The sequence below is a fragment of the Macaca mulatta genome, chromosome 10, assembly GCF_049350105.2.
Source record: "Macaca mulatta isolate MMU2019108-1 chromosome 10, T2T-MMU8v2.0, whole genome shotgun sequence".
In the NCBI taxonomy this organism is placed as follows: domain Eukaryota; kingdom Metazoa; phylum Chordata; class Mammalia; order Primates; family Cercopithecidae; genus Macaca; species Macaca mulatta.
In genome coordinates this window covers 20,382,334-20,409,570 of record NC_133415.1, presented here as the reverse complement: position 1 = coordinate 20,409,570, position 27,237 = coordinate 20,382,334, and the positions used below count along the sequence as shown (strand labels likewise).

The 27,237-nt window shown below is 54.2% G+C and overlaps 2 protein-coding genes across 21 annotated transcripts; one reads left to right on the top strand and one right to left on the bottom strand.

The window, feature by feature from the left end:
* Window positions 1–5,248: 5,248 nt before the first annotated feature.
* Window positions 5,249–25,989, bottom strand: PLA2G3 (phospholipase A2 group III). Of its 5 annotated transcripts, none has more exons than XR_013399273.1 (10): window positions 25,289–25,989; window positions 24,127–24,259; window positions 23,737–23,871; window positions 23,170–23,453; window positions 22,373–22,505; window positions 22,148–22,264; window positions 20,860–21,395; window positions 18,578–18,838; window positions 14,128–14,243; window positions 5,249–5,417 (listed from the first exon to the last, which is right to left on the bottom strand). XR_013399273.1 is itself a non-coding variant. In XM_001110828.5 (7 exons), the coding sequence occupies exons 1-7, from the start codon at window positions 25,800–25,802 to the stop codon at window positions 21,182–21,184; spliced, it is 1,530 nt and encodes a 509-aa protein (XP_001110828.5). In that variant the 5' UTR covers window positions 25,803–25,989; the 3' UTR covers window positions 20,273–21,181. The 5 variants fall into 5 exon arrangements, 2 of the variants coding, with proteins under 2 accessions (XP_001110828.5, XP_077806107.1); XR_013399275.1 differs by having other exon boundaries at window positions 23,752–23,871; window positions 25,289–25,983; XR_013399274.1 differs by lacking the exon at window positions 5,249–5,417 and having other exon boundaries at window positions 13,265–14,243; window positions 21,161–21,395.
* On the top strand, window positions 8,293–20,183 carry INPP5J (inositol polyphosphate-5-phosphatase J). 16 transcript variants are annotated; one of them, XM_015150178.3, is made up of 14 exons: window positions 8,293–8,447; window positions 10,167–10,228; window positions 11,140–11,317; window positions 11,686–11,799; window positions 11,923–12,031; window positions 12,230–12,346; window positions 12,648–12,823; window positions 13,243–13,354; window positions 13,595–13,704; window positions 13,849–14,032; window positions 18,586–18,723; window positions 18,894–18,971; window positions 19,096–19,200; window positions 19,399–20,183. In XM_015150178.3, the coding sequence occupies exons 3-14, from the start codon at window positions 11,148–11,150 to the stop codon at window positions 19,903–19,905; spliced, it is 1,920 nt and encodes a 639-aa protein (XP_015005664.1). In that variant the 5' UTR covers window positions 8,293–8,447; window positions 10,167–10,228; window positions 11,140–11,147; the 3' UTR covers window positions 19,906–20,183. The 16 variants fall into 16 exon arrangements, with proteins under 16 accessions (XP_015005664.1, XP_077806081.1, XP_077806084.1 ...); XM_077949955.1 differs by adding an exon at window positions 9,228–9,230 and having other exon boundaries at window positions 10,167–11,317; XM_077949958.1 differs by lacking the exon at window positions 10,167–10,228.
* Window positions 25,990–27,237: the final 1,248 nt, after the last annotated feature.

The following is a 27,237-nucleotide window of genomic DNA, read 5'->3' as shown; positions in this document are numbered from 1 at the left end:
TCCATCCAGCCTGGGTGACAGAGTGAGACGCCATCTCAAAAAAAAAAAAAAAAATTTCATGGACCCCCTAAAAGTATGGTGGGCCCTAGACAATGAGCCTACTGTGCCTTCTAGAGAAGTCAAGTCTGCACTGAGTCTTTTGTTTGCACCCTGCTAACTTCCCCTTCACTAACTTGATTGTAAAGATATAAAAATAATAGGCTTGGCTGGGCATGGTGGCTCATATCAATAATCCTAGCACTTTGGGAGGCCCAGGCAGGGAGATCACTTGATGTCAGCAATTCGAGGCCACCCTGGCCAACATAGTGAAACCCCTCTCTACTAAAAATACAAAAATTAGCCGGGCATGGTGGTGTGTGCCTATAATCCCAGCTACTCAGGAGGCCGAAGCTGGAGAATTACTTGAACCTGGGAGGCAGAGGCTGCAGTGAGCCAAGATTGTGCCACTGCACTCTAGCCTGGGTGATAGAGCGAGACTTTGTCTCAAAGAAAAAAAAAAAAAAAAAAAAAAAAAAAAGCTTAGAGCTGTTATTTAATGTCTGTTTTCTATAAATATTTGAGTATATTGTCAATATGATTGGTCCTGTCCAAACTGTTCACATAGTAAACTATCTCTAATACTCTGTTTACTGCTGTGGGAATATGAATTCACCCTGGCTTTCTGAAGGGCAAAATCAAAACCCTAAAAACATTTTTTGACCCAGTAATTCCATTTTTCGGAATTAGCCCCAAAGTAATCATCAGAGAGAGGACTGTTAGGTCAAGCTTGTTTATTAGAATACCATTTATTGTGGTGAAGAATTGGGGATACAACCTAAGCATGTCACAGCAGGGGATGAGTTAAATAAATGAGAGTACCTCCATAGGATGGAAAACCATGCAATTGTTAAAAATGATGCAGCAGCCTGGGCATGGTGGCTCACACCTGTAATCCCGGCACTTTGGGAGGCTGAGGTGGGTGGATCACCTGAGGTCAGGAGTTTGAGACCAGCCTGGCCAATATGGTGAAGCCCCGTCTCTACTAAAAATACAAAAATTAGCCGGGCATGGTGGCGGCTGCCTGTAATCCCAGCTACTTGGGAGGCTAAGGCAAGAGAATTTCTTGAACCCAGGAGGCAGAGGTTGCAGTGAGCCGAGATCACACCCCTGCACTCCAGCCTGGGCGAGTGAGACTCTATCTCAAAAAAAAAAAAAAAAAAAAAAAAAGATGCAGCATAGATTGACAGACATGGAGAATGTTCGTGGTTATGGTATTCAATAGCAAGAAAAAAGCAACAAAAGCAGTAATATAGTAATATCAATTGGGAGTTGTGATGCTGTGGGCTGCAAGTCACAGAAACCCCAATTTAAACTGGCTTAAACAATAAAGGGAGCTGGTTGTGGTGGCTTGTGTCTGTAAACCCAGCTACTCAAGAGGCTGAGGCAGGAGGATAACTTGAGGCCAAGAGTTCCAAACTACCCTGGACAACATAGTGAGAACCCATCTCTAAAAAAACATATTTAAAATCTAGCCAGGTATGGCAGTGCCTGTAGTCCCAGCTACCCCAGAGGCTGAGGTGGGAGGATTGCTTGAGCCCAGGAGTTGGAGACTACAGTGAGCTATGATGATGCCACTGCACTCCAACCTGGGAGACAGAGTGAGACCCCATCTCCTATAAAAAATAAAAAATAATGCAGTGAGCCTAGATCGCATGACTGCACTCTAGCCTGGGCAATGTAAGACCCTGTGTCAAAAAATAATAAAAATAAAGGGGCAGGGCCCAGTGGCTCATGCCTGTAATCTCAGCATTTTGGGAGGCCAAGACAGGTGGATCATTTGAGGTCAGGAGTTGGAGACTAGCCTGGCCATCATGGTGAAGCCCCCTCTGTACTAAAAATACAAAAACTAGCTGGGCATGATGGTGCACACCTGTAATCCCAACTACTCAGGAGGCTGAGGAAGAGATTGCTTGAGCCCGGGAGGTGGAAGTTTCATTGAGCCAATATTGCGCCATTGCACTCCAGCCTGGGTGCCAGAGCGAGACTCAGTCTCTAAATAAATAAATAAATAAATGGAATCTGTTAGCTCAAATAATTTTAAAAGTCCAGGCCAGGTGCGGTGACTCACGCCTGTAATCCCAGCACTTTGGGAGGCTGAGGCGGGCAGATCACCTAAGGTCAGGAGGTCCAAACCAGCCTGGCCAACATGGCGAAACCCCGTCTCTACTAAAATTACAAAAATTAGCCAGGCGCAGTGGTGGGTGCCTGTAATCCCAGCTACTCAGGAGGCTGAGGCAGGAGAATTGCTTGAATCCGGGTGGCAGAGGTTGCAGTGAGCCGAGATTGCGCCATTGCACTCCAGCCTGGGCGACAGAGTGAGACTCCGTCTCAAAAAAAAAAAAGAAAAAAAAAGTCCAATGGCAGGTAGGGCTTCAGGTGAGGTTTGATCCAGTTAATGATCCACCGAAACCTGGTGTCTCTCCATTCTGCTTTCCATAATGTCAGTTTATCAGTAGGCCAATTTTCTGCATGGTGTCAAGATGGCTACCAGCAGTAACTAGAGCCATTGAGCTCTTCATTTACATCTAATGGAAGGGAGATCATCTTTTTTGGCAACCTCCTCAGGAGAGAAAATAAGCTTCCTTTCCCAAAAGCCCTGAGCAAAAATTTCCTTATATCTCACTAGTCCATTCATGATCTAATCATGTGCCTGGGGAAATGGGAATTGCTCACTGGCTTAACCAACTGGGACCCATTCCTGAAGCTGTGGGTGGGGTCCACCATATTCCAGTTCCTGTTAAGAAGGAGATGGGCTGCAACCTTAACAGGATCCTAACCCTAACCCTAACCCTACTGTGTTGCTGGACATTGTAGTGGCAACACAGTAACCAACCAATTTTATAAAGCATGTATAGGCCCAGTCTTGGTGGCTCACGCCTGTAATCCCAGCACTTGGGAGGCTAAGGCAGGTGGATCACTTGAAGCCAGGAATTCGAGACCAATCTGGCCAACATGGCAAAACCCTGTCTCTGCTAAAAATACAAAAATTAGCTGGGCATGGCGGTGCACGTCTGTAATCCCAGCTATTCGGGAGGCTGAGGCAGGAGAATTGCTTGGACATGGGAGGTGGAGGTTTCAGTGAGCCGATCATGCCACTGCACTCCAGCCTGGACGACAGAGTGAAACTCTGTCTCAAAAAATAAATAAGTATATATATAAAATATATAACATGTATATGTAAATATACATATATATAAATATATATGCATATTATATACAACATGTATATATAAATATATATGCCTAGACATCCCCACCAAAAAATGTCTATAAGGAAACAGTCCAAAAAGTCAGAACGATTATTTCCTGGTGGATGAAATTATAGGTAAATGTTTTCCTTCTGTGTTTTATATAATAGGCATGAATTACCTAAACACAAACAGTAAACTTTGTTTACAAAAATAATGGAACATATCCCCCTGTTTCCTTCTACTCCAACCCCTACCCCAGTAAGAGCCTCAGAGTAACTGAAGCCAGACGCCCCATGGAGTTGTCGTTTTTTCTGCTGACAGAGCCAAACCCCAGTACCCCATGGGCCCTGGTTGTTTGCTGGACAGATGCCACCAAACCACTCTCACTGCATTAGCCCGGATGCTGTGGCCCCTAAAGGCCACAGCTTGGGCTGCTTAGGATTGACCAACCAGCCAGTGGAACCAGTGGTGGAGACTGACCATAATAGTACCAGGAACATTGTGGCATCAGCAGCATGGGAAGCCCAAGATCTCCCAAGACAGATCTCTGCCCGTAATCCATGCCTCTTATGTGGCAGCATGTAATTTAGGACAGTAGTCTTCCTCGGGTGGGCTGAGGTTGGGGATTAGTCTGTGACAGGGTCAGGCTCAGACAGGGTCTAGGTCAGCCCTTAGTTGACTAATCTGTAGCCTAGGGCTAGATTCAGGGCTCAGTCCATGATTGGGCTTAGTCTTCAGTCTGTGACCAGGAGCCAGGCTCAGTCTGTGACCAGGGTCATGGCTCAGTCAATGACTAAGTTCAGGGCTCAGTCTGTGACCAGATTCAGGGCACAGTCTTCCGTTAGGGCTCAGTGTGTGACCAGAATTGCATGATCCAAGGTCAGAATTCAGTCTATGGTCAGAGTTCAGTCAATGATTAGACTCAGGACTCAGTCTTTGACCAAGATTAGGCCTCAATCTTCTACCAGAGTCAGGTTTAAAAGGTTAGTCTGACTCTTCTTCCAGAGTCAGTCTAAAAGGTTAGTCTGAGCTGAGGCTATAATTCAGTCTGTGACTAAGACTCAGTCTTAGAGTAGGATAAGGGCTTGATCTGGGCCCAGAACCAAGGTCTTAAGTTGGGATCAACCTAATTCAGGCTTAGATCAGTGGGTGATTAGAGTCGGGGTTCATTCTAAGGTGATGTCAGAGCTCAGTCAAGAGCTGGACTAGTGGCTCAGTCAACAGCAGGAGTAGGGTTCAAGAGGGAGGATCAGGACCATGACCAGGGCTTTATTTGGCTCTATGCTGTGTTCTGAGCTCCAATAAAGAAGTTTTTGGAGGCATGGGAGCCCAGAGCAGGTCAGTCTACAAGAAATGAGAGCCCCGAGGCAAGCTTAGCAGGGTCTGGTGGCTACAGGAACCTTCCCCTGGCCTGCTGAGGCCGGGTGTCCTAGAGCCTCTAACCTACATGGCTCTGCTGCTTGAGATCCCCTCGCACCAGAATAAAAATAGCCACTCACTTCAGAGCAGCTGACAGCGGGTGCTGGGCTGCCTGGGAGGAGGGGGAGCCAAAGAGAAGGAGGAGGGAGGCCTGAGCTCAGCCCCAGCTGTGTGACCTTGGGAAAGTCACTCCTCCTCCTCCAGCCCATTTCCTGAGTGGCAGAATGGGGAGTGAGGATGACATCTGCCTCAGAGGGTGAGAATGAAGTGCTGGGGACATAACATGTGACACTTGTTACCAACAAGAAACCCTGGAGTGAAGTCTTGGGAGAAAAAAATGCTCTTTTGTGCCCTGTATACTTCCTTCTCAGGGAAGCTCTCCCTGATAACCCCCTCTTTCACCTTCCCACAATATCCTGTATCACCCTCTACACCTTCGCAGATGGTAGCCACAGCACGACCTCCCTCCTGGTGGGCCTGGGTCAGGGTGACCAGGGAGAGAAAGGAAGGAGGACAGACCCTCAGTACCATTGCCATCCTTGGGTGCCCCTGGAAAGTGAACTGAGGAAGAGGAGGAGGAAAAAGACTTCTCTCCCTTCCCTGCTCATGGTATGTTTACTCCAAGCCAAAGGGCCGGAGGGCACATGTCCAAATTTCTCATCCTTTCACAGCCAGAACCTTCCTTCCCCATCCATGCTTTGTACCTGCTGTTCTCTCTTCTTTCCAGCCAGGGCGTTTCTCTTCTTCAATTTGGCAACACGGACTCTCCTTCAAAGAAGGGGTTCAACAGTCAGCTCCTCTGTTGGGGAGAATTATCCACTGCCTCTCTAGGAGCTCCATGCTCTGTCCTCTCTCTACTCGCTGTGTAATCCCTGGGCCTCGGTTTCTTCCTCTGTCCAATGGGGACCTCACTACCAACCTCACAGGGTTACTATGGAGAGTAACTGGAATACTCTGTCTATCGTTAGCATCCTCCCTTCCTATCCCTGACCCACGCAGCCTGAAGGACAGCACTGAGTTTCCAGGAGTGGGCTGGATGAGCCCTGGCCCCTGCCTCAGTACACCCACCCTCCTCCCCCACCAAGAGTGAGGGCAAGGAGGGAGCCAGAAAGGGCTTCCGGAGACAGCCGTCTCCAGGGGGGCGGTTCTCCCTGACGGCGGTTCTCCCTGACAGCGGCCCCCAGCCTGCCGCCCTGAGCCCCAGAGCCTGTTATCAACCTCCTTAGTCATCACACCAGGAGCTCAAATATAGCTCCAACTCACTCCCTTTTCAGCTGGGGTCCGCCCCCCACCCCCTTCTCCTGACAAGGCCAGGCTTAGATCTCAGAGCCCCTTCCTTGTCCTCCCAGGAGAGTAACCACTCTCAGCCTCAGTTTCAGCATCCACCACATGGGCAGGCTGAAGTCGATGGTGATGATGATGATGATGATAAATACAGAGCAGCCACCTTTATGGACAGCTTGCTGTGCCAGGCTCTATGCTAAACATTTCATATATATTATCCTGTTGAATCTTCACCAGCACTCCTAGGAGGTGTCTGCTGTTTTAATCTCCCTTACACAAATTGGGAATCAGAGTGACCTCCTCAAGTAAGTCAGTGGTAGGGCCAGAAACAAAGTGCCCTGCAAGGTCTGAGCTCAGGGAGCGGGTGGTGGGAAATCCTGGGGTGCCCTCCTGAGGCAGAGGAGCCCTCTGCAGACACATTTGCATGACATTTGCCTGGCTTCCAAAGGGCACCGATGCCCCTGTCTCAGCCCTAGATGGCTGAGCCCTAGCACTGGTCCCAGAGGCCTGGATCTGCCCATCATTTCATCCAGGATTACATCAGAAGCTGGGTAGTCTTGGGGGCTCCCATTTTCTTTTTCTTTTTTCTTTTCTTTTTTCTTTCTTTCGTTCTTGTTTTGAGATAGGCCTCACTCTGTCGCACAGGCTGGAATGCAGTGGTGCGATCTCGGCTCATTGCAACCTCCACCTCCCAGGTTCAAATAATTCTCCTGTCTCAGCCTCCCAAGTAACTGGGACTACAGGCATACACCACCACACCCAGCTCATTTTTGTATTTTTAGTGGAGATGGGGTTTCGCCATGTTGACCAGGCTGGTCTCGAACTCCTGACCTCAGGTAGTCTGCCCACTTCAGCCTCCGAAAGTGCTGGGATTACCGGCATGAGCCACCGGGCCCGGCTCAGGGGCTCCCATTTTCTTATTTGTAAAATAGGAGTCAGAGGATGAGACAGGATGAGTTCAAATCTTCCTTTTTCTGGTAACCTTAGCATCACCACCAGGTCTACTCTCACATCCTCCCTGACTGCCACCTCCAACTCCAACACTATGTCTTTCATTAACACGACACCATTATCAGTATTGGTACCATCATCACCTCTACCTTTGCCATCACCATCACCTCCACCACCTTCACCACCACCACTGCCAGCCCCCTACTTCCATCATCATAATTAAATACATCATCACATCCACCACGACAATCGCCTTCCCCGTCACCACTGTCACTATCTCCACCGTCACTGTCCAAAGACCTTTCTACCCCAACACCCTAATATGGCCTGAGTCTCTGCCCCTGCAAATTCCAGCAGAGATGCTGGCCTGAAAATACAGACTAGACCTACAGACAGTCAAGCAGAGGTAGGAAGTGCCTTCAGGAGAGGAAAGAGAGGCATCTGCCTTTGTGTAGGAGACTGCACAGGCCCATGCAGATGCTCCATGTTGGTTAACAAACACTCCCGTGGGCCTGTTGGGGACTATGCCTTGGGCTGGGTCCTGGCTGTAGCAGTTCTCAGGCCTGTTTTTAACTCTCTTGCCAGTCTCTTACCCCACTGCGGGGCCCTTCTCCACCCAAGTTCCCTTCCCCCAGATACCCCAAAGGGCTGGTGCTAGTCTTAGGGTCACTAAGTTTTCTCACTGAAACACAGGAGACCTTCTCAGTCCACAGGTGACCTTGAGCAAGTTCCCCTCCCAAACCACACCCAGTGAATACTGGAGAGAGGAAAACTGACAGAACCCGAGCTGGGTCAGGCCTGGCTGTGGGGACATCTGAGGGCAGCTAGGTGTCTGCAGAAGAGGAGGAGCTAGTGCTGAGGCCTGAGGTGGGAAAGGGCTGCAGTGGCTGGAGCCTGAGTGTCTGGTTCTGGGTTGGGAAGGCTAGAGCCTGGGACTGACAGTAGGAGTGGTGGGGGGTGGTGGCACCAAGACCTGAAAATGGGGCAAGGGTGGGGGCCGGGGCAAGCTCTGAGCTGGCAGGGATTCAGGAAAGTCACAGGATCAGGGCAAGAACTCAATTGTCTCTGAGGCCCTGGAGAGGATGCTGACCTCTGAACCACCTGTCCTACCTTAACGCAGGTGTGTTAATGCCCGTCCCTGGAGCAAAGGGCTGGCGAGGCCTACAGCAGAAAGGTGGGGGTAGACAGACAGCCTCCTTCATGCTACCAGTTGGGACCTGGGCCAGGCAGATGGGTACACTCTCCCCTCCCCACCCCATGGCTGTTCCAGCCTCAGCAACCAGTTTGAAGGATTTCCAGGGGGTAGCCACCTTGCTCTGGCCTCTTCCAGGCTGGAAGTGGGAGCCTGTGCCTTTAAATTCTCAGCAGGTTGAAATGGCTGATGACATCACTGGTTCCCGGGAGCGGTAGAGCTGGAGCCGGAGCCCGAGGGAGCCCAGGCTGCTGGGGGCTGCAGACATGGAGGGCCAGAGCAGCAGGGGCAGCAGGAGGCCAGGGACCCGGGCAGGCCTGGGTCCCCTGCCCATGCCCCAGGGTGTTGCCCAAACTGGGGCACCCTCCAAGGTAAGACCCCTGAGACCCAGTCCCCCCCACTTTCCTGATCCCTGGTTCCACACCCCCCCCAACATACACTGCAGGCACCCTGGTGCTGACTGAGGGGCTGATACTTTCCTGTGCTCGGTGAGCAGGGGCTAGGTAAAGAGAGCACCCTGGGGGCTGAGGGGCAGTGACAGGATGCCCGGAGACAGATGAAGTTAGCCATCACCAGAACCCCTTGGGAGAGTCCTGGACTGGGTATCAGAGGACCCAGCTGAGCTCCAGCTTTGCTGTGTGACCTTGGGCAAGTTGCTTTTCCTCTCTGAGCCGATGCAAAATGAGGGGGCTTGTCACTGGAGACTGAAACTGTGACATCTGGGATGGCTAAGTTGTTAGTGCTGGAGGCGGTGTGATAGTTGGGGGGAAGCCGGCACACAGTGTGACACTTGGAGCCAAGGAGGGTGCCTAAAATGCAGCCTCAAAGAGCTGAGTTTGAGAAGGGAGGCGGAGATGGAGTTTTAGGTACTCTGAACTGAGGAGGATACGGGACAGAGACAGAACTGCGTCTCCAGAGGCAAGGCTTCCCTGGGCCCTGTTACCCTACCCAGGGCCACCCTGGGGCAAGTATAGACCTTCTTCTGCCCTCCTTGGCAAAGGACACTTTATCCTGTCTTCTGGAGACAGGGGACATAGAGAGAATAGATGGAGAAGGAGGAGAGGTCGCTATGGGACTCCGTGACTCCCCGCCCCTCCCACCTGCCGGACACAAAAAGGATACCTGCTTGCCTGTCCTTTCAGGTCAGGGAGAAAGTGGAGGATGTAAGAGGGCACAACCTGGGCACAGAGAGATGTGACACCAGGATCAACTTAGAATCCTGGACTTGCTCTGAATGCTAGATTCACACTTGGTGAAGATGGACTCTTCCACGGGGCTGGATGGAATTCTAGCAAATGTTGGGTTCATAAATGCAGACAATGTGAGACGAAAATTCCCCAGAATATAATGTGGCCAGGGTCCCTAGACCCCATCCCTTCATTTTACAACAGAGAAACTGAGGCCCTGGGCAGAGAGATACTTGCGTAAGGTCACCCAGAGCTGGGCTTTGAATCTACACAGCCAGTCTCAGCTCCCAGCTCTTGCTCCTGAGTGGAGCTCTGGGAATGAGTAAGAGAACAGAGAGGGCTGTAACCAAGGGATTTGGATGTTTAGGGGCTGGTGGAGAACTGAGGGTTTCTGGGCATCATGAAGGAAGGGGGGGGTATTTAACAGGCCGCACCCATAGGTCTATATTTTGGCAATAGAAAAAGAAAAGAAACAGGCTGCCCCCAGTGTGCCCAGACCTGGAATGTCAGGTCAGTAGCCGTGGCTGGGAGAGCTTCAGGGACCGCAGTGGGAGGGTTGCCCAGGAAAGCTGCCCAGAATGGGCAGGATGTGGGTACCAGCCAGGAAGGCAAGGCAAGTCATCAGGTTCAGGTTCACACTCTGCCTCATTTGAGTCAGGGTCTTAGTTTCCCCGTCTGTGAAAGAGGTTTCAGACTTAAAGGAGGGGTTAGGGTTTTGTGTCCTATCTCCTCCAAGACAGAAGTTGACCCGCAGCAGAATAGATTGAGGTGAGATAGTAGGAAGAACTTCCTTGGAAAGATGTGCCTTTCTTAGTTAGATGAAATCTGCCAGGGTCTATATGGAAGTTGGGGCCCAATGCCCTTGTTAGGGTCACTCTGAATCTTTGACTTGTCCTCCACAAGGTGGACTCAAGTTTTCAGCTCCCAGCAAAGAAGAACGCAGCCCTAGGACCCTCGGAACCAAGGTTGGCTCTGGCACCTGTAGGGCCACGGGCAGCTATGTCAGCTTCCTCAGAAGGACCGGGGCTGGCTCTGGCATCTCCCCGACCAATCCTGGCTCCACTGTGTACCCCTGGAGGGCAGAAAACAGCTCCTGCCCACCCAACATCTGTGGGCCAGCTGGTGATGTCTGCCTCAGCTGGACCAAAGCCTCCCCCAGCGACCACAGGCTCAGTTCTGGCTCCGACGTCCCTGGGGCAGCTGGTGATGTCTCCCTCAGCGGGGCCAAGATCTCCCCCAGCCACCCTGGGGCCCAGTCTGGCCCCAACCTCCAGAGACCAGAAGCAGGAGCCACCTGCCTCCGTGGGACCCAAGCCAACACTGGCAGCCTCTGGCCTGAGCCTAGCCCTGGCTTCTGAGGAGCAGCCCCCAGAACTCCCCTCCACCCCTTCCCCAGTGCCCAGTCCAGTTCTGTCTCCATCTCAGGAACAGGCCCTGGCTCCAGCATCCACGGCATCAGGCCCAGCCTCTGTGGGACAGACACCAGCTAGAAAGAGGGATGCCCCAGCCCCTAGACCTCTCCCTGCTTCTGAGGGGCATCTCCAGCCTCCACCTCAGACATCTGGTCCTACAGGCTCCCCACCCTCCATCCAAACCTCCCCAGACCCTCGGCTCTCCCCCTCCTTCCGAGCCCGGCCTGAGGCCCTCCACAGCAGCCCTGAGGATCCTGTTTTGCCACGGCCACCCCAGACCTTGCCCTTGGATGAGGGCCAGGGTCCTCCAGAGCCTGGCAACCGCTCCCCTGGACTTCTGTCCCCCACCTTCCGGCCTGGGGCCCCCTCAGGCCAGACTGTGCCCCCACCTCTGCCCAAGCCACCCCGATCACCCAGCCGTTCCCCAAGCCGCTCCCCCAACCGCTCTCCCTGTGTTCCCCCAGCCCCTGACATGGCCCTCCCAAGGCTTGGCACCCAGAGTACAGGGCCTGGCAGGTGCCTGAGCCCCAACCTTCAGGCCCAAGAAGCCCCAGTCCCAGTCACCACCTCCTCTTCTACGTCCGCCCTGTCATCCTCCCCTTGGTCAGCTCAGCCCACCTGCAGGAGCGACCCCGGCTTCCGGTGAGAGAGCCCTCTCCCAAGAAAGGTGGCTGGGCTTAGCTCTGAGGTTAGCCATTCTTCCAGGGGGGATGGCCTGCTCTACTTCAGCTTCCCTCTCTGAGGAAGAGTCTTTGGGGAGGGGCTTGCTGGGCTCCCTGTCTCTGAAACTCTCAGAAGACAGCATCCCCTCCTAAGGAACTTGCCACCTCTCAGTTGACCTCCCCAGGGAGAATGTGGCAGGGGGACAAGATGCGGGGTCTCCTGTGGGTCCTTCTTAGGGCTTTGGCCCACACCTGCCTCCATTTAGTTCCCCAGGGAGTCCTGTGAAAGGAAGCTTGAGGGTGAGGGAGTGGTGCCAGGACTACACCCTCATATGCCCCTGCCTGCAGGATCACTGTGGTCACATGGAACGTGGGCACCGCCATGCCCCCAGACGATGTCACATCCCTCCTCCACCTGGGCGGTGGCGACGACAGCGGTGGCGCAGACATGATCGCCATAGGGTGAGGTGGCAGGGCATGTGGACCCCCTCCTGAGCCCCTCGGGCCTTCCAGGCTCTCCACCCATGGCAGGGGCTTCCAGGGTGCCTCTCTAATCCCATGGCCACCCCGCCCCCATCCCTCCAGGTTGCAGGAAGTGAACTCCATGCTCAACAAGCGACTCAAGGACGCCCTCTTCACGGACCAGTGGAGTGAGCTGTTCATGGATGCGCTGGCGCCCTTCAACTTCGTGCTGGTAACGCACCCCTCACCCCCTGGACGGCAGAGACCCTGCTGAATTCCTGGCTCCAGCTGTACCCTGGCTCACTGTGGGGCCCGCTGGGCCTCTGTGGCCGGGTCCGTGACATGGGTGGGTGGAGGAGCAGACCTGAAGGTGGGCGCGAGGGCGGGGGAGTCGTGTTCTGTCCCCCAGCCGCGTGGCCTCCCACTGCAGGTGAGTTCGGTGAGGATGCAGGGTGTCATCCTGCTGCTGTTCGCCAAGTACTACCACCTGCCTTTCCTGCGAGACGTGCAGACCGACTGCACGCGCACTGGCCTGGGCGGCTACTGGGTGAGCCTTCGAGCTGTCCCAGAAGGGGATGGGACATGACGGGGGCCTTAGATTAGTCCCCTGGCCCCATACACCAGAAAGGTCCCCTTCCCATCCTCCACCCTTTACCCTGCGGCCCACCCCTCCCCATGAACCGCCCAATACCTCATCCTATTCCTCTAGTATCCCAGTGTTGTCCCTCATTTCCCTAGGACCCACCCACCTTCCACCCACATCTCCTCTCGACACCCCCCCCAACCTCCCCCCACCTCACCTCCTGGCCTAAGCCCCGCCCATGAGCCACCCTACCCTGCCTCCCTAGGGTAACAAGGGTGGCGTGAGCGTGCGCCTGGCAGCCTTCGGGCACATGCTCTGCTTCCTGAACTGCCACTTGCCCGCACATATGGACAAGGCGGAGCAGCGCAAGGACAACTTCCAGACCATCCTCAGCCTCCAGCAGTTCCAAGGGCCAGGCGCACAGGGCATCCTGGATCATGAGTATGGGCTGGGGTGGGGCCAAATGGAGCTTGGGTGGGGCTAGTGATGGGGGTTTTTGTACCAGCTTAGGTGGGGCTTATGGAGAGAGGCGGGGCCTATGGGGGTGAGTGCCCACCCAGACTACTTGTAGGAACATGAAAGCAGAGAACAGTTGGCTGGGGAGGGGCGGAGCCTATGGGGTGGAGCTTTGCTGAGGGGCAGGGCCTTGCTGAAGGTCAGAACCTAATTTCCTGTAGACGGGTGCCCCGATCTTCCTCTGCTCTTTAGCAGGCTGGAGGCTCTGGCACTAATCACCCACTCACTACATCCCCTCGGGTTGGATGGGGCCTGGAAAGATCTGGGCTGAGCCCTTATCCCCCATGGACCCGTTGACACCCCCCACTGCCCCCCACTTCTCCACCATCCCCCACCCCAAACAGCCTCGTATTCTGGTTTGGGGACCTGAACTTCCGCATTGAGAGCTACGACCTGCACTTTGTCAAGTTTGCCATCGACAGTGACCAGCTCCATCAGCTCTGGGAGAAGGACCAGGTGGGGTCCTTGTCCCCAGAAGCACACAGAGCTAAGCCCCGCCCATGAGCCACCCGACCCTGCCTCCCTAGGGTAACAAGGGTGGCGTGACCATGCACCTGGCAGCCTTCGGGTTGCCAGAGCATGTCCCAGGACATGCCTGTACCTTAGGCTATGGTCCCTGTCCTCACCTACCCCACCCCTCCTCGGCACAGCAGAGCCCAAGCTGTTGTCCAATCTGCTCTCCTGGACCCCCCACAGCTCAACATGGCCAAGAACACCTGGCCCATTCTGAAGGGCTTTCAGGAGGGGCCCCTCAACTTCGCTCCCACCTTCAAGTTTGATGTGGGTACCAACAAATACGACACCAGGTGAGCTCAGTCCGAGGAGGGATGGGGAAGTGAGCTGAGGTCTTCTCAAAAAGGGAGACTTTGGGAAGAGGGGCAGGAGGCAAGGTGGAGGGTTGTGCCTTGATCCCCAGCCCCTGAAACTTGGGGTACCCCTGCTCACTGCAGTGCCAAGAAACGGAAGCCAGCTTGGACAGACCGTATCCTGTGGAAGGTCAAGGCTCCAGGTGGGGGTCCCAGCCCCTCAGGACGGAAGAGCCACCGACTCCAGGTGACGCAGCACAGCTACCGCAGCCACATGGAATACACAGTCAGCGACCATAAGCCTGTGGCTGCCCAGTTCCTCCTGCAGGTGAGTTCTGGCCTCATCTTCCCTGCATAATATCCCCAGACCCAACTTGGCACACCACTGCCCCTCACCATTACCCTTTGTATAACCCCTTGTACCTGCCCTCAGCAGCATCCATTTGTTGTAACAGAGTGGGAATGGGGTTGCGATCTCCATTTTCAGATGAGGAAGCTGAGGCTCAGACACATGGCATCACTTGCCCAGGGTCACACAGCTAGTAAGAGAAACAGTTAGGATTTGAATCCAAGTGAGTGTGGTTTCAGAGTCCATGCCTTTTCTTTTCTTTACTTTTTTTTTTTTGAGACAGAGTCTCGCTCTGTCACCCAGGCTGGAGTACAGTGGCACAATCTTGGCTCACTGCAAGCTCCACCTCCCGGGTTCAAGTGATTCTCCTGCCTCAGCCTCCCGAGTAGCTGGGATTACATCACCCGCCACCATGCCCAGCCAATTTTTGTATTTTTAGTAGAGACAGGGTTTCGCCATGTTGGCCAGGCTGGTCTTGAACTCCTGATCTCGTGATCCACCCACCTCGGCCTCCCAAAGTGCTGGGATTACAGGCGTGAGCTACCGTGCCCAGCCAACTTTTTTTTTTTTTGAGATGGAGTCTTGCTCAGCCACCCCAGGTTGGAGTGCAGTGGCACAATCTCAGCACACTGCAACCACCATCTCCTGGGTCTAAGCGATTCTGCCGTCTCAGCCTCCCAAGTAGCTGGGATTACAGGCACCTGCCGTCATGCCCAGCTGATTTTTGTATTGTAATAGAGACAAGGTTTCACCAAATTGGCCAGGCTGGTCTTGAACTCCTGACCTCAGGTGATCCACCTCAGCCTCCCAAAGTGTTATGATTACAGACATGAGCCACTGCGCCCGGCGCCTTATTTTTTTTTTTTTTTTTTTTTAAATGGAGTCTCACTCTGTCGCCCAGGCTGGAGTACAGTGGTGTGGTCTTGGCTCACTGCAACCTCTACCTCCTGGGTTCAAGTGATTCTCCTGCCTCAGCCTCCTGAGTAACTGGGATTACAGGTGCCTGCCACCACGCCTGGCTAATTTTTGTATTTAGTAAAGATGGGTTTTTGCCATGTTGGCCAGGCTGGTCTCGAACTCCTGACCTCAGGTGATCCGCCCACCTTGGCTCCCAAAGAGCTGAGATTACAAGGTGTGAGCCACCACACCCAGCCTTAGAGCCCATGCCTTTTCTACTAATCTCTAACTCCTGTCTTCTGAGAAAGGTTTAGAGCAATTTATCTTAAAATTCACTTACAGGCTGGCACAGTGGCTCACACCTGTAATCTCAACACTTTGGGAGGCTGAGATAGAAGGATTGCTTGAGCTCAGGAGTTCAAGACTGGCCTGGGCAAGACAATGAGACATCTCTAAAAAAAAAAAATCAAAAAAAGGCCGGGCATGGTGGCTCACGCCTGTAATCCCAGCACTTTGGAAGGCCGATGTGAGCTGATCACATGAGGCCAGGAGTTTGCGAACAGCCTGGCCAACATGGTGAAACCCATCTCTACTAAAAATACAAAAATTAGCCGGGCGTGGTGGTGCATGCCTGTAATCCCGGTTGCTTGGGAGGCTGAGGCACAAGAATCACTTGAACCTGGGAGGCAGAGGTTGCAGTGAGCCAGTATCGTGCCAGTGCAATCCAACCTGGGTGACATGAGCAAGACTGTGTCTCAGGGAAAAAATAAAATTTAGCTAGGTGGTGCACACCTGTATTCCCAGCTATTTATGAGGCTGAGGTGGGAAGATCACTGGAGCTTGGAATATCTAGGCTGCTGTGAGCTGTGATCATACCACTACACTTCAACCTAGGCAAAATTAGCCAGGTGCGGTGGCAGGCACCTGTTGTCCCAGCTACTCAGGAGGCTGAGACAGGAGAATGGCGTGAACCCGGGAGGCGGAGCTTGCAGTGAGCTGAGATCCGGCCACTGCACTCCAGCCTGGGCGACAGAGCGAGACTCCGTCTCAAAAAAAAAAAAAAAAAAGAAAAAAAAAAATCACATATACATCGTAGTTTTCACTACTAGTGTCTTAAAAATAACAAATAAGATATAAAAATTCGCATATATAATAAGACCAGCAAAATCAAACTCCATGTAACATTCATTCATATTCATTCATTCATTATTTACTGAGTACTTACTGTCTTACCATATGCCAAGCATTATGAGAATGTGTAGTGATGGGGAGGGAGAGCAAAGATATAAAAAAATACAAAGCTAAACTCTAAGTAGTTACTATAATTTAGTATTGTATTTAGGATTGAGGTTCCTGGTTGCTGACATCAAAAGGGGAAATTCTAGAATCTCAGAACCAGACCTGTGAGACCATGTAGTCCAACTCTCTTTTTTTCTCTGGTGGGATCTGAGGCTCTTCGTGGGGTAGGCACATGCCCCAAACCATATACAGGCTCTGCAGTGGCAGGGCAGGGTAGATCCCATCTTTTCAGCCCTGAAACCCAACTCTGGGCTCTTCGAGTCTCTTGATCTGATAAGAGGGAGCCCGGTAGGCCAGAAAATGTTTTTCCTGGTAACTTTGTCACATGGCCAGTCAGTGGGACATTGGCCGATATCTTTAGCTAGGAATGGAAATATCCCCACGCTTGGCCTGCCATGACCTCTGGCAAAAGGGTCGGGCATGAAGATTTAACCCACAATCAGGGACCTCGCCTGGAAAATCACTTCTTTTGAACCCCACCGTGTCCTTCCCACCTCCTCCAGGACTGTGTCCCTTTAAAAACATTTCCCAGCCAGGTGCAGTGGCTCACGCCTGTAATCCCAGCACTTTGGGAGGCTAAGGCAGATGGATCACTAGGTCAGGAGTTCCAGACCAGCCTGGCCAACATAGTGAAACCCTGTCTCTACTAAAAATACAAAAAAAATTAGCTGGGCATGGTGGCGGACACCTATAGTCTCAGTTACTTGGGAGGCTGGGCAGGAAAATGGCGAGGACCCGGGAGGCGGAGGTTGCAGTGAGCTGAGACTGTGCCACTGCACTCCAGCCTGGGTGACAAAGCAAGACTCCATCTCAAAAAAAAAAAAAAAAAAAATTACCATTGAATGAGTACCTACTACATGCCAGGCCTATGTCGTGTACTTTACATATGTCATCCCTTTGAATGCCTCAGTAGGCCCTGAGATGTCCCAGTTCTCCTCTCTGTTTTACTGATGAGGGAAACTGAGGCTCAGAGAACTTAAATCTTTTACCCAAGGCAATGCAGTCAGAATAGGGCTCAGTAGGGGTTTTGACGCTGCAAGTCCTTGGAGGGCTTTTTCAAAGGTCTACCCTTGCCTGCCCCTGCTGTTAGGAACACAGGAACAGGGAAAGAATGTGCCAGTTACTTCTGGAACAGCTTGGCTCGGAAGCTGAGGGAGGGAAACCTGAAACTAGGTAAACAGGGGATCAGACAAAGATCTGGAATTGGCACCAACTGAGCCCTTCCCTGAGGGACAGAGGTGGGGCCAATATCCTGGCAGCCTGCCACCTCAGCAGCTCCACCCATTCAGGTGGTACCCCTGGTGGGTCTGGGTTGACCTTGGGGAAAGGATATTCATGGTTATAACTTTCCTTCATGGACTGACGACAAGGTAATAGTAGCCACTTAGTACTTAGACTCAGTTGGAGAAACTGAACCTTGGGATGGTTAGAGCCTGCCCTGAGGTCACATAGCGAGTTAGTGGTAGAGCCTGGAAGTGGACTGAGGTCTCCGTCCTCCCACTCAGAGCTCTTCTTGCCTGCTCAGGAATATTCAGCTTACCCCAAATACCTAGTGCATCATAGGATTTTACTGGTCTTCCTTGCTAGTATAGAGATAAATCATTTATTGAACACTTACTGGTATACTGGGAAATTTATGGGATGCTTTGCAAATGGTATCTCACTGAATCTGCTGAACAACTCCAAGAGTAAAATAAGAGTCTCTGAGTTTGGCCGGGCACGGTGGCCCATGCCTATAATCCCAGCACTTCGGGAGGCTGAGGTGGGTGGATCATTTGAGGTCAGGAGTTCAAGAACAGCCTGGCCAACACAGTGAAACCCCACCTCTACTAAAAATATGAAAATTAACCAGGCATGGTGGCGGTGCCTGTAGTCCAAGCTACTAGGGAGGCTGAGACAGGAGAATCACTTGAAGGGATTGCAGTGAGCCGAGATCACACCACTGCACTCCAGCCTGGGTGACAGAGCCAGACTCCGTCTCAGAAAAAGAAAAAAAAAAAAGAGTCTCTGAGTTTACAGATGAGGGCCCTAGCATTCAGAGAGGCTGAGGAACTCACCCAGCCTGTCAACGCAGAGCCAGAGCCAAATCCAGGATCTACCAGCTTCAAAGCTGTGTTCTCACTCACTCCCTAAGGAGGCTGTGGGCAGAAGGAGCCCTGGGCTGGGAGGCAGCACAGGGCTTGGTATTTATACTAGACCTGTTCTGCCTCAGTTTCCCAGTCTGTAAAGTGGCCCTTTGTCTCAGGCAATTTGTGCTAAGACCCAACAGCCCTCAGTGTGTGGGATACTAGAGGGTCTCCCCTGATGTGGCCCCTGCCCCTGCCTTGCCTGGACAGTTTGCCTTCAGGGACGACATGCCACTGGTGCGGCTGGAGGTGGCAGATGAGTGGGTGCGGCCCGAGCAGGCGGTGGTGAGGTACCGCATGGAAACAGTGTTCGCCCGCAGCTCCTGGGACTGGATCGGCTTGTACCGGGTGAGAGGGGCAGTGGCGATCAGCGACTCAGGGAAGCAAGGGGCCTGGAGGAGCGGCTGAACAGCATGGTGGGGTCACTGGCTTGTCCAAATCTTGATGCCACACTGGGAGACTGCTGGGATCAGACATTATAGGGTCACAACACTGATTCCACAACACTGATCCCCCAGGTGGGTTTCCGCCATTGCAAGGACTATGTGGCTTATGTCTGGGCCAAACATGAAGATGTGGACGGGAATACCTACCAGGTACTTAAAAGGAGCAAGAGTCAGGGGAAGTCCCTGTTGCCTTTGGGACCTCAGGACTCGCCTTGGGGTCTCTCAGGTGGCCTCCCTGACCCCCAACTTAGGCTTATACCCCTGGGCCCACCAGGTAACATTCAGTGAGGAATCACTGCCCAAGGGCCACGGAGACTTCATCCTGGGCTACTACAGCCACAACCACAGCATCCTCATCGGCGTCACTGAACCCTTCCAGGTAAGTAGGCCAGACTGCTGGGCTGGGGGTGCCTAAAGACTTTTGTCAAATGCCACAGCCCTTACCTTCTGCTCCTTGAGCTCAGACAAATAAACTGACCTCCCAAGATCTGCCAACAAGAGAGGTAGATCTCGGGAGGTCAGGCCTCAGTGGCTGGGTTGGGGAGCAGGGTGCCCCAGTGACCAGCATTTCCCCCAGATCTCGCTGCCTTCCTCGGAGTTGGCCAGCAGCAGCACAGACAGCTCAGGCACCAGCTCAGAGGGAGAGGATGACAGCACGCTGGAGCTCCTTGCACCCAAATCCCGCAGCCCCAGTCCTGGCAAGTCCAAGCGACACCGCAGCCGCAGCCCGGGACTGACCAGGTTCCCTGGTCTTGCCCTACGGCCCTCATCCCGTGAACGCCGTGGTGCCAGCCGTAGCCCCTCACCCCAGAGCCGCCGCCTATCCCGGGTGGCTCCTGACAGGAGCAGTCATGGCAGCAGCCGGGGCAGTAGTGAAGAGGGGCCCTCTGGGTTGCCTGGCCCCTGGGCCTTCCCACCAGCTGTGCCTCGAAGCCTGGGCCTGCTGCCCGCTTTGCGCCTAGAGACTGTAGACCCTGGTGGTGGTGGCTCCTGGGGACCTGATCGGGAGGTCTTGGCCCCCAACAGCCTGTCTCCCAGTCCTCAGGGTCATCTGGGGCTGGAGGAAGGGGGCCTGGGGCCCTGAGGGTGGGGCAGGCAGATGGGCCAAGGTGACCACCGTTCTGCCTCAATCTTTTGCAAGCCCACCTGCCTCTCTCCTGCTGCTCCTCTAGCTGTATCTGCACCTGCCTCTCTATCCTGGCCAGGGGTGGACAACTGGGGTCCCCCAAAGCTCAGTCCTGGCACCTCAACTGTGACAATCAGCAAAGCCCCGCCCAGGCCCCCATCTGGGATAATGGGGGAGCTCTGGCAGATTTCCCAATCCTGGAGGTCATCCGTTAGGAATTAAATTCTCCAGCCTCACTCTCGGCTCTTTCCTACTTGTTAGTAGTCTTGGGATGGGGGTAGACAGAGGCAGGGACTAAAGAGGTGAGGGAATGACAGAATCGATATTTACCAGGCACCAGTTGTATATATTACACATGCCATCTCCTTTAGTTTGCACTGCAACCCTGTGGGATCAGTGCTGTTCTTAGACCTATTTCACAGGTAAGCAAACTGAGGCTTTTAAGAGGTTATATCAACCTCTCAAGATCAGACAACAAACCATAGTTCAGCCAGGTGTCGCGGGGAGGGAATACTTACTAAGTGCTAAGCACTGTATATGTATTGGTTCACTTAGTCCTCAACAACCCTATGAGGTAGATCCTGTTTAGACACCCCCTTTTTTCAGGGGAGGAAACTAAGGCTTAGAGTACAAGAGGGAGGTCCTTTGCTCAAGGGCATGGAGGAGATTTGAATTTAGGTTTAGGGCTGCGCCAGGAAGGGCGCAGCAGCTGTTAAAAGAAGGGGCCCCCCTGGAAGGAGGGAGCTGAAAGCCCTCTCCAACACCCACCCCGATTCTGGATTCAGACACAGACATTTCTGTGACATCCTAACTTCCCATCTGCTACCCCAGGCCACAGCACCCAGGCACTGGGGCTCCCCTAGGCAGGTTTTTGAGGCATGTATTATTTTTGCAACATGGACATACATGTACCTCCTCCTGGTAGTGCCTGGGTCTGCTGCAATAAGTTACCCTTTCCCCATTCCCATCTGTATGGGAACTTCACATTGCAGCAGTCACCAAAGCCTAGGGCATCTGAATGAGCTTCCTGAACACCACATCCAGGCAGAGAAGAGTTGTGTCATAATGTGCTCCAGCATTTGGGCCTTGAGATCCCCTCATTCAGCCTCTTGATTGTCCACAACAGCCTCTGCCATGCTTCAGTCTAACCTATGGAAGGAAGGCTGAGATTCCTAGCGCCTGGCAAAGCCACGGGCAAGGTCCAGGCTGGTACCCAGGAAAGCTGAAACTGAGGTCACTGGCTCCAGGATTTCTGCTGCCCGTTGGGTCTCCTGGCTGCCTGGGTTAGCTGCAGGCACTGGTTGTAGAATGACACGGGGCCTCTCAGGGGCCCGGAAGGCCATGCCTGCCTCTCGTCTGTGCCTTTATGCTGGAGCTGGCGTAGCCTCTGCTGAAGCCTCCGCAAGTGCCGGGCTGACACCTTGATGGCCCTAGGGTCTCTGGAACAGCTGTAAGGAGAGAAAAGTGGGGCAGATGATCAGGGCTGACAAGGATCCCACCCTACTCTGCAGACAGGGGGGCTGAGGCCCAGAGAGAGAGAGGGCTGGAGCCAGAGTCACCAGCAAGGCAGAGAGGGGTGAGTTTCACGGAGAAAGGGTATAATAAACCACGCTGGTACCTGGAGGCCTGGGATCTGCCACTAGCTGGCTGTGGAAACCTGAGCCAGAAGCCTCAGTTTCCTCATCTATGAAATAGGAAAGTTAAGAAGGAACTGGCTTTGAGAATCAGAATCCAAATGAAAGCAGGGCACCGTGGCTCACGCCTGTAACCCCGGCACTTTAGGAGGCTGAGGTGGGAGGATCGCTTGAGTCCAGGAGTTCAAGACCAAATGAGATTGTGGATTAGGAGTGAGTTAAGTACACATTTTGCTGTGTGCCAGGCAGGGATTGACCTACGTGCATCCTGCCATTTCCTTGGTTCCTACGACCATTTTACAGACAAAGACGTGAAAACTTGGAAAGGTGAACCAATTGCCAAGGTCACGTGGGAATCAAATGACATAGCCAAGATGCAACCCACAGAGGCCAACTGCAGCGCTGGACCTGGGGCAGCAGGGGGTAGAGGGATGAGGCTATGGATGGGAGCTCAGAGGTCTCCCGATCCCTTCCCTTACCCCCTTGGCCCAAACACCCAAAGTGGGTACAGGCAACCTATCCCTTGAGAAAAGCCCCCCATCCCTCCTGGCTCTGACATCACTTACTCTTTGCCTTCCACACAGTCCAGTGGAGGGGCCAGCTTGAAGCAGGTTGTGCCCAGCAGCTCCCAAAGCATGTTGGTAACCTCGGATGGGCTGTGGAGCCTCAGGAAGCGTGCCAGACTGAGAACAGAGGCAGGCTCAGGCCGGGGTAGGGCCTTGCCAGCCAGGGGCCCCTTCCCATGCCTGGCAGCAGGCAGCCCACCCCACAGGGGTTCAAAGGGGCCTCACCGGCGCGTGCAGTTGCAGTGGAAGAGGGGCTCTTGGGCGCTGTTGAGCAGCTGGAACTTGATTTCCTGGGGTCCAATCTGGTGCTCACACTGGTCCAGGTGGCGGCGGAAGCTGCGGCAGACCCGGCGGGCACCTGAGGGGTGGGTGTGGTGTTGATGGGAGCCCAGTCCACCAGGGAGGCCCCACCAATGCCTGCGCCATCCAGGAGAAACGCCAGCACATGTGCTCAGTCACACACACAGCCTCCTTCCATTTCATGCCTTCTGAGAGACTCTGTGCCCTCAGTGTGCTGCCCTTGTGGGAGTGCCTCCCTAACGCCAAGTCCCCAAACAGTAGTACTGCCATGGGGGACGCCCAGAATACTGATGTTAGTCAAGAAAGGCTTCCAGGAGGCAGAGGCTGCTAAACTGAGGCTGGGAGAGAAGAGGAGGAGAGGAGGAACAGCATGTGCAAAGGCCTCGTGGTAGGAGAGCCTCGTGCTTTTGAGGAACCAAGTGAAGTTCATGAAACTAGAGTTTTGACTGGGGGTAGGGTCTGCGGGGCCAAGGCTTGAGGGCCTCCGGGTGTCGGGACATCATTGGCCGAGATGAGGAGTGGTGGTGGGTGCACAGTGGGGCGTGATGTGGTCACATTTGTGGATTATGAAAATCCAGTGCTGCAGTGCGATTTGATGGGAGAGGTTGGGAGATCCCAGGAGGAAACTGGGGCAGGAAAAGAGGCAACACATGGCTACCCCCGAACAGAGGCAGGGATACCCCCTCAAGTCAGGAACCCCCAAGCTTAGGTTCTGAGCTCACCCTGAGGTTTTAGGCCACCCTGTGGGCCCTGGAGGCCTGTGGGGGCCACATCAAGCCTGGGAGAGACCATAGGGTCCTGGAGGACTGTGGTGTTGGCTTTGCTGGGGCGCTTGGACCCTTTCTGCTGTGGTGGCCACTTCTGAAGGTGCTGCTTCTGTCGAGGCTTGGGAGGGGCTGGGCTCTGGGAGCTGGGAGTTGGGGAGGTGGCCCAGGAACTCCAGGAGGCATTGTAGAAGGTCCTGGGCTGAAGGCGAGCGAGGGGCACTGTGCCATATGTCCTACACCTGGGGGATGGCAGTTGGTGGCAATTGGTGACTAGAAATCCCTCCTCCCAGAAGCCCCCAGGGTCATCTCCACGGAGACCAATCCCCTGCCGGTCCCATTCCCCATCCCACTGGGTTGTGGGGGACACCCAAGAAGGGTCTGCATCCCGGGCCCTCAGGAGAGGACATACAGAATGGGACATCATTCCCTGGAAGACAGACAGACAGATAGATCTCCCTCACCAGGTTTGGAGCCTGGGATCCCTCTCTGTCTGGAAAGGGACTCAAGGGGGTGGCCACATACCCGCCCCACCAGTACCACGCCACACACGCCTCCTGCTCCTCCAGCACAAAGCAGGGGATCTCCAGCACGTTGAAGAAGGCCACGCCCACGATGTCGGAGATGGAGTCGCGCTGGTTCTGCAGGCATTGCTGGAACCTGCCCAGAGCAGATACTCAGGACCGTGGGGCATGGAGGGCTGTCTGACTCCTCCCCCAGCCCACCCTGCCACTACCAGCTGGGTGGTTTGGGGTCCAAGCGTCCCTTCTCTCTGGCCTCAGCTTTCCTACCTGCACTGTGGGGTCCAAGCTGGCTGACCTTTAAGATCCTCTGCAATCCCAATGTCTAGTTACCCAGGGACTGGGTAACTCTGCCCTGTCCCTGAGCTCTGTGCCCTCGCTGCCTGCCACCAACCTGGTGTCACAGTCACAGTGGGAGATGGTGTGGAATCGGTAGTTTCGGATGCCATAGTTGTACTGCAAGGGTGAGATGTTCTGTGGGCAGCGGTCATGTTCCCGGCAACAGAGATCAGGTCCCTGGAAGACCCCTGCAGGGAGGGGAGGGGGCACCAGCTCAGCAGGGTCCTAAGCATCACGCACCAGCTATGCTCCCCTGGTAGCAAGAGGGTAGAGACCTGGTTCTCATCCCAGCCCTGACACAAATGCCATGGGGGTCCTCAGACCAGTCACTCTCCCTTCTGTGGGACTCTCAGAGTTTCAAAGTTGGAAAAGAGAACCCAAGCTGCAGCCCCTGTTGGGCAACTCTAAATGCCAGGCAGGCCACCCATAAATACATGGAAAGGTCTTCCTCGGGGGAACTGGAGTCTGCCTCCAGAGTTCCCAAGCCCGCGCCCCAAATAAAATCCAAAATTATGAATGTGTGTATGACGAAATGGCAAACAGGCAGGGTGCAACCTTTCTCATTGGCATAAGGAGGTGTTGCCAGGATGCCAACCTGCTCTGACTCAGGTGCCACGTCCTCCCCCAACCCTGCACACAAATGCACAGACATCTGTACTGAAAGTGTAAGAAATTCGTCTATGTTTATTACCATCTAAGCAATAGCACTCTTTACTAAGCATTTTCCACATGCCTGGCACTTCCCATATCCAGGCTCACAGCCAGCCCTGAAAAGGAGGTATCACCTTTACAGGTGAGGAAACAGGCTCAGAGAGGGGAAGTGACTTGCTCAGCTTGTATGTGCTGAGTTGGGATTTGAAGCCAGCCTTTGGTCTCAGCATCCATTCCACTGGGAACCCCGTGCCCACGAAGCCTCCTCCAGGGTAATGACTTTTTGGCTCAGTTGAGCCTGGATGCTCCCCCAGTCTGCCCAGTCCCTTGGATGGTATTTAATGAGGACTCCCAGGTTTGAATAAGACCTTCCCCAACCATGACCTCATTTAAGCACCCCATGAGGAGATTTGTGATTACCCTCACTTTATAGATAAGGAAATTGGGGTTCACCATGGTCAAGTCACTCTCCCACGGACACACAGCCTAGGAGAGTAAGGGCTGGGGCTAAAGAAACCTTGCCTCCCTGATCAGAACCCCCAGCCCACACACCCCTTATGGCTCACCCAGCTCTGAGGAGTTCCCAGCAGAGTCTCCAACTCCACACCACAGTGTGCCAGGCATGGTCCATCCTCTCTTCTCTCGCTGGTGCCCTCCACCAGGGACTCCACTCTGCCCTGCTGCTCGCTTCTTCCTAGCCCCTGCTGGACTCTCCTCAGGCCCTCGGCATGCCTCCCACTGACTCGGAAGAGTGGCCAGTGCTCTCTGCAGCTCAGGTCCAGGGGCGTGGATGAAGGAGCTCCGGGCAGTGTCATGAGAACAGAGGGCACCGTAGGCTGCAGTGAGCTCCGGCTCATCTTCCCAGCTACATGCCTGCAGCCTCCTATGCGCATCCCAGCGGGCATGGATCAGGGTCAGTCCCTGAGCATCCTTGGCCAGGAAGCTCAGGGACCCCAGTGGGTTGCCAGGGACGGGCTCGGTCAAGTGGCAGGAGGTCCTGTACCAGTGGAGGGCAGGGGAGCCCCCCAGGGCCACCCCCAGGAAGCCCAGCATCCCGAACAGCCCTTCCAGAACCCCCATTCTGCACTGGCCCAGTCCAGTCAGACAAAGCCCCTGGGATGCCTGCCCTTGGTGGCCCCACGAGGCGGCAGCTGAGCAGTGGAACGGAAGCGGAACCCAGCAGGCCCGGTGCAGCGGGACCAATGAATGGAGCTGCTGGAGGAGGAGGAAAGAGGCTGGAGTATGGGGTGATCTTGGGCTTGTAACCGAATCTACCGGCCGGGCAGGATGCTGATTGGCTGAGGAGTGCACTTGCCAGGGCCCACGCCCCCATTCTGCCTGCCCTTCCCAGCGCCATCCAGTCACCTGCTGCCAGCCCTGCCTGGATGGGGACTGTGGGAGCCAAAGCCTTAAGCTGTGGGATGGGGACCAGGTGGGGGCTTTCGCATCTCCTTGAAGGGAAGGAAAAGGGTTCAGGAGCTTGGGGGAGTCCCCTAGAACCCACCCTTGTCACCCTTACCACTGTCGTGGCTGCCACACCCACCTCCATCAGGTTGGCAGGGGGCCATGGGCCTCTGCCAGAGCTGGGTGAAGGAGGTGAGGGCAGGGCTGGGGCTCTGAAGCTACCACTCTGGGAGCTCCCAAGGCTTCTGGGAAAGGGAGTGCCACCTGAGGTGCTCCCCTGCCAAGTCCTGGTTATTAGAAAGGCATACTCAGGGGACAGGGCCCCAGGGCTCCCCACTTCCTAGGACTCCAAGCATGGGTCTAGCCTTGCAGCAACCCTCCTGGTCTGATAACTGGGGGAGACACAGCGGGAACAGGCCTTGAGAGCCGCATAGAGCAGGGCTGATGCTCTGGATTTGAAGGAACTATGGTCCCCAGAGTGGCAGAGAGTGGCCCACGGTATATGTCTGTGGCCACCTCCATTGCCGGCCACCTGGGGGACACAGCAGGCATCGTGTGTGCCTCATGAGACAGGAGTCTCTCCATCAGGAAGGGGCTATACCCAGGGCTTGTTCCTGGGTCCCAAAGCCCAGCTTCCAACCATCTAGTAAGGCCAGGGTGCTTACACCCATAGTGCAGATGAAGAAACTGAGGCGCAGTGAAGGTGGGAAAACCTCAGGTGACAGGCTTCAGCTGAGGAGGGCTTAGAGGATGGGAGTGTAGTTCTTGGGGGTCTGGCTGGGAGTCAGGGCTGGCCAGGACAGTGACTTGTCTGTCATCTATCTGCCCATTAGCCTGCTGCTTCCCCAACCTCCCCCTGCCCCAGGTTCCATCTGAGTCTCTTCCAGGGGATGACCCCAGTGAGGTAAAGCCAGAGGCAGAGCTGGGGAAGGGGAGCTCACTGTGTGGCAGAGGTGGAAGGGGGCTGCAGGATTGGCAGGTCCATCTCTGTAGTTTCAGAACCAGCCTGGGCCTGTGGCTCAAAGGGTCTAGCTAGGAACAATGAAGAGAAGGGAAAGAAGTTAGGGGTAGTCCAGGGGCCAAGCCCCTTCTCCCCAGAGGCTGAGAAAGG

Bases quoted from the DNA above. Each gene is read 5' to 3' on its own strand.
- PLA2G3 (XM_001110828.5), bottom strand. From the start codon at position 25,802: ATGGGGGTTCTGGAAGGGCTGTTCGGGATGCTGGGCTTCCTGGGGGTG. The intron at 24,260-25,288 runs GTGAGCCATAAG...CCCTCCCTGCAG, and splicing joins TGGGAACTCCTCAGAGCTGG to GGGTCTTCCAGGGACCTGAT. The intron at 22,265-22,372 runs GTGAGGCCCCTT...CTCTGTTCTCAG, and splicing joins CACTGCAACTGCACGCGCCG to TCTGGCACGCTTCCTGAGGC.
- INPP5J (XM_077949955.1), top strand. From the start codon at position 8,343: ATGGAGGGCCAGAGCAGCAGGGGCAGCAGGAGGCCAGGGACCCGGGCA. The intron at 18,724-18,893 runs GTGAGAGGGGCA...CTGATCCCCCAG, and splicing joins ACTGGATCGGCTTGTACCGG to GTGGGTTTCCGCCATTGCAA. The intron at 18,972-19,095 runs GTACTTAAAAGG...TGGGCCCACCAG, and splicing joins TGGACGGGAATACCTACCAG to GTAACATTCAGTGAGGAATC.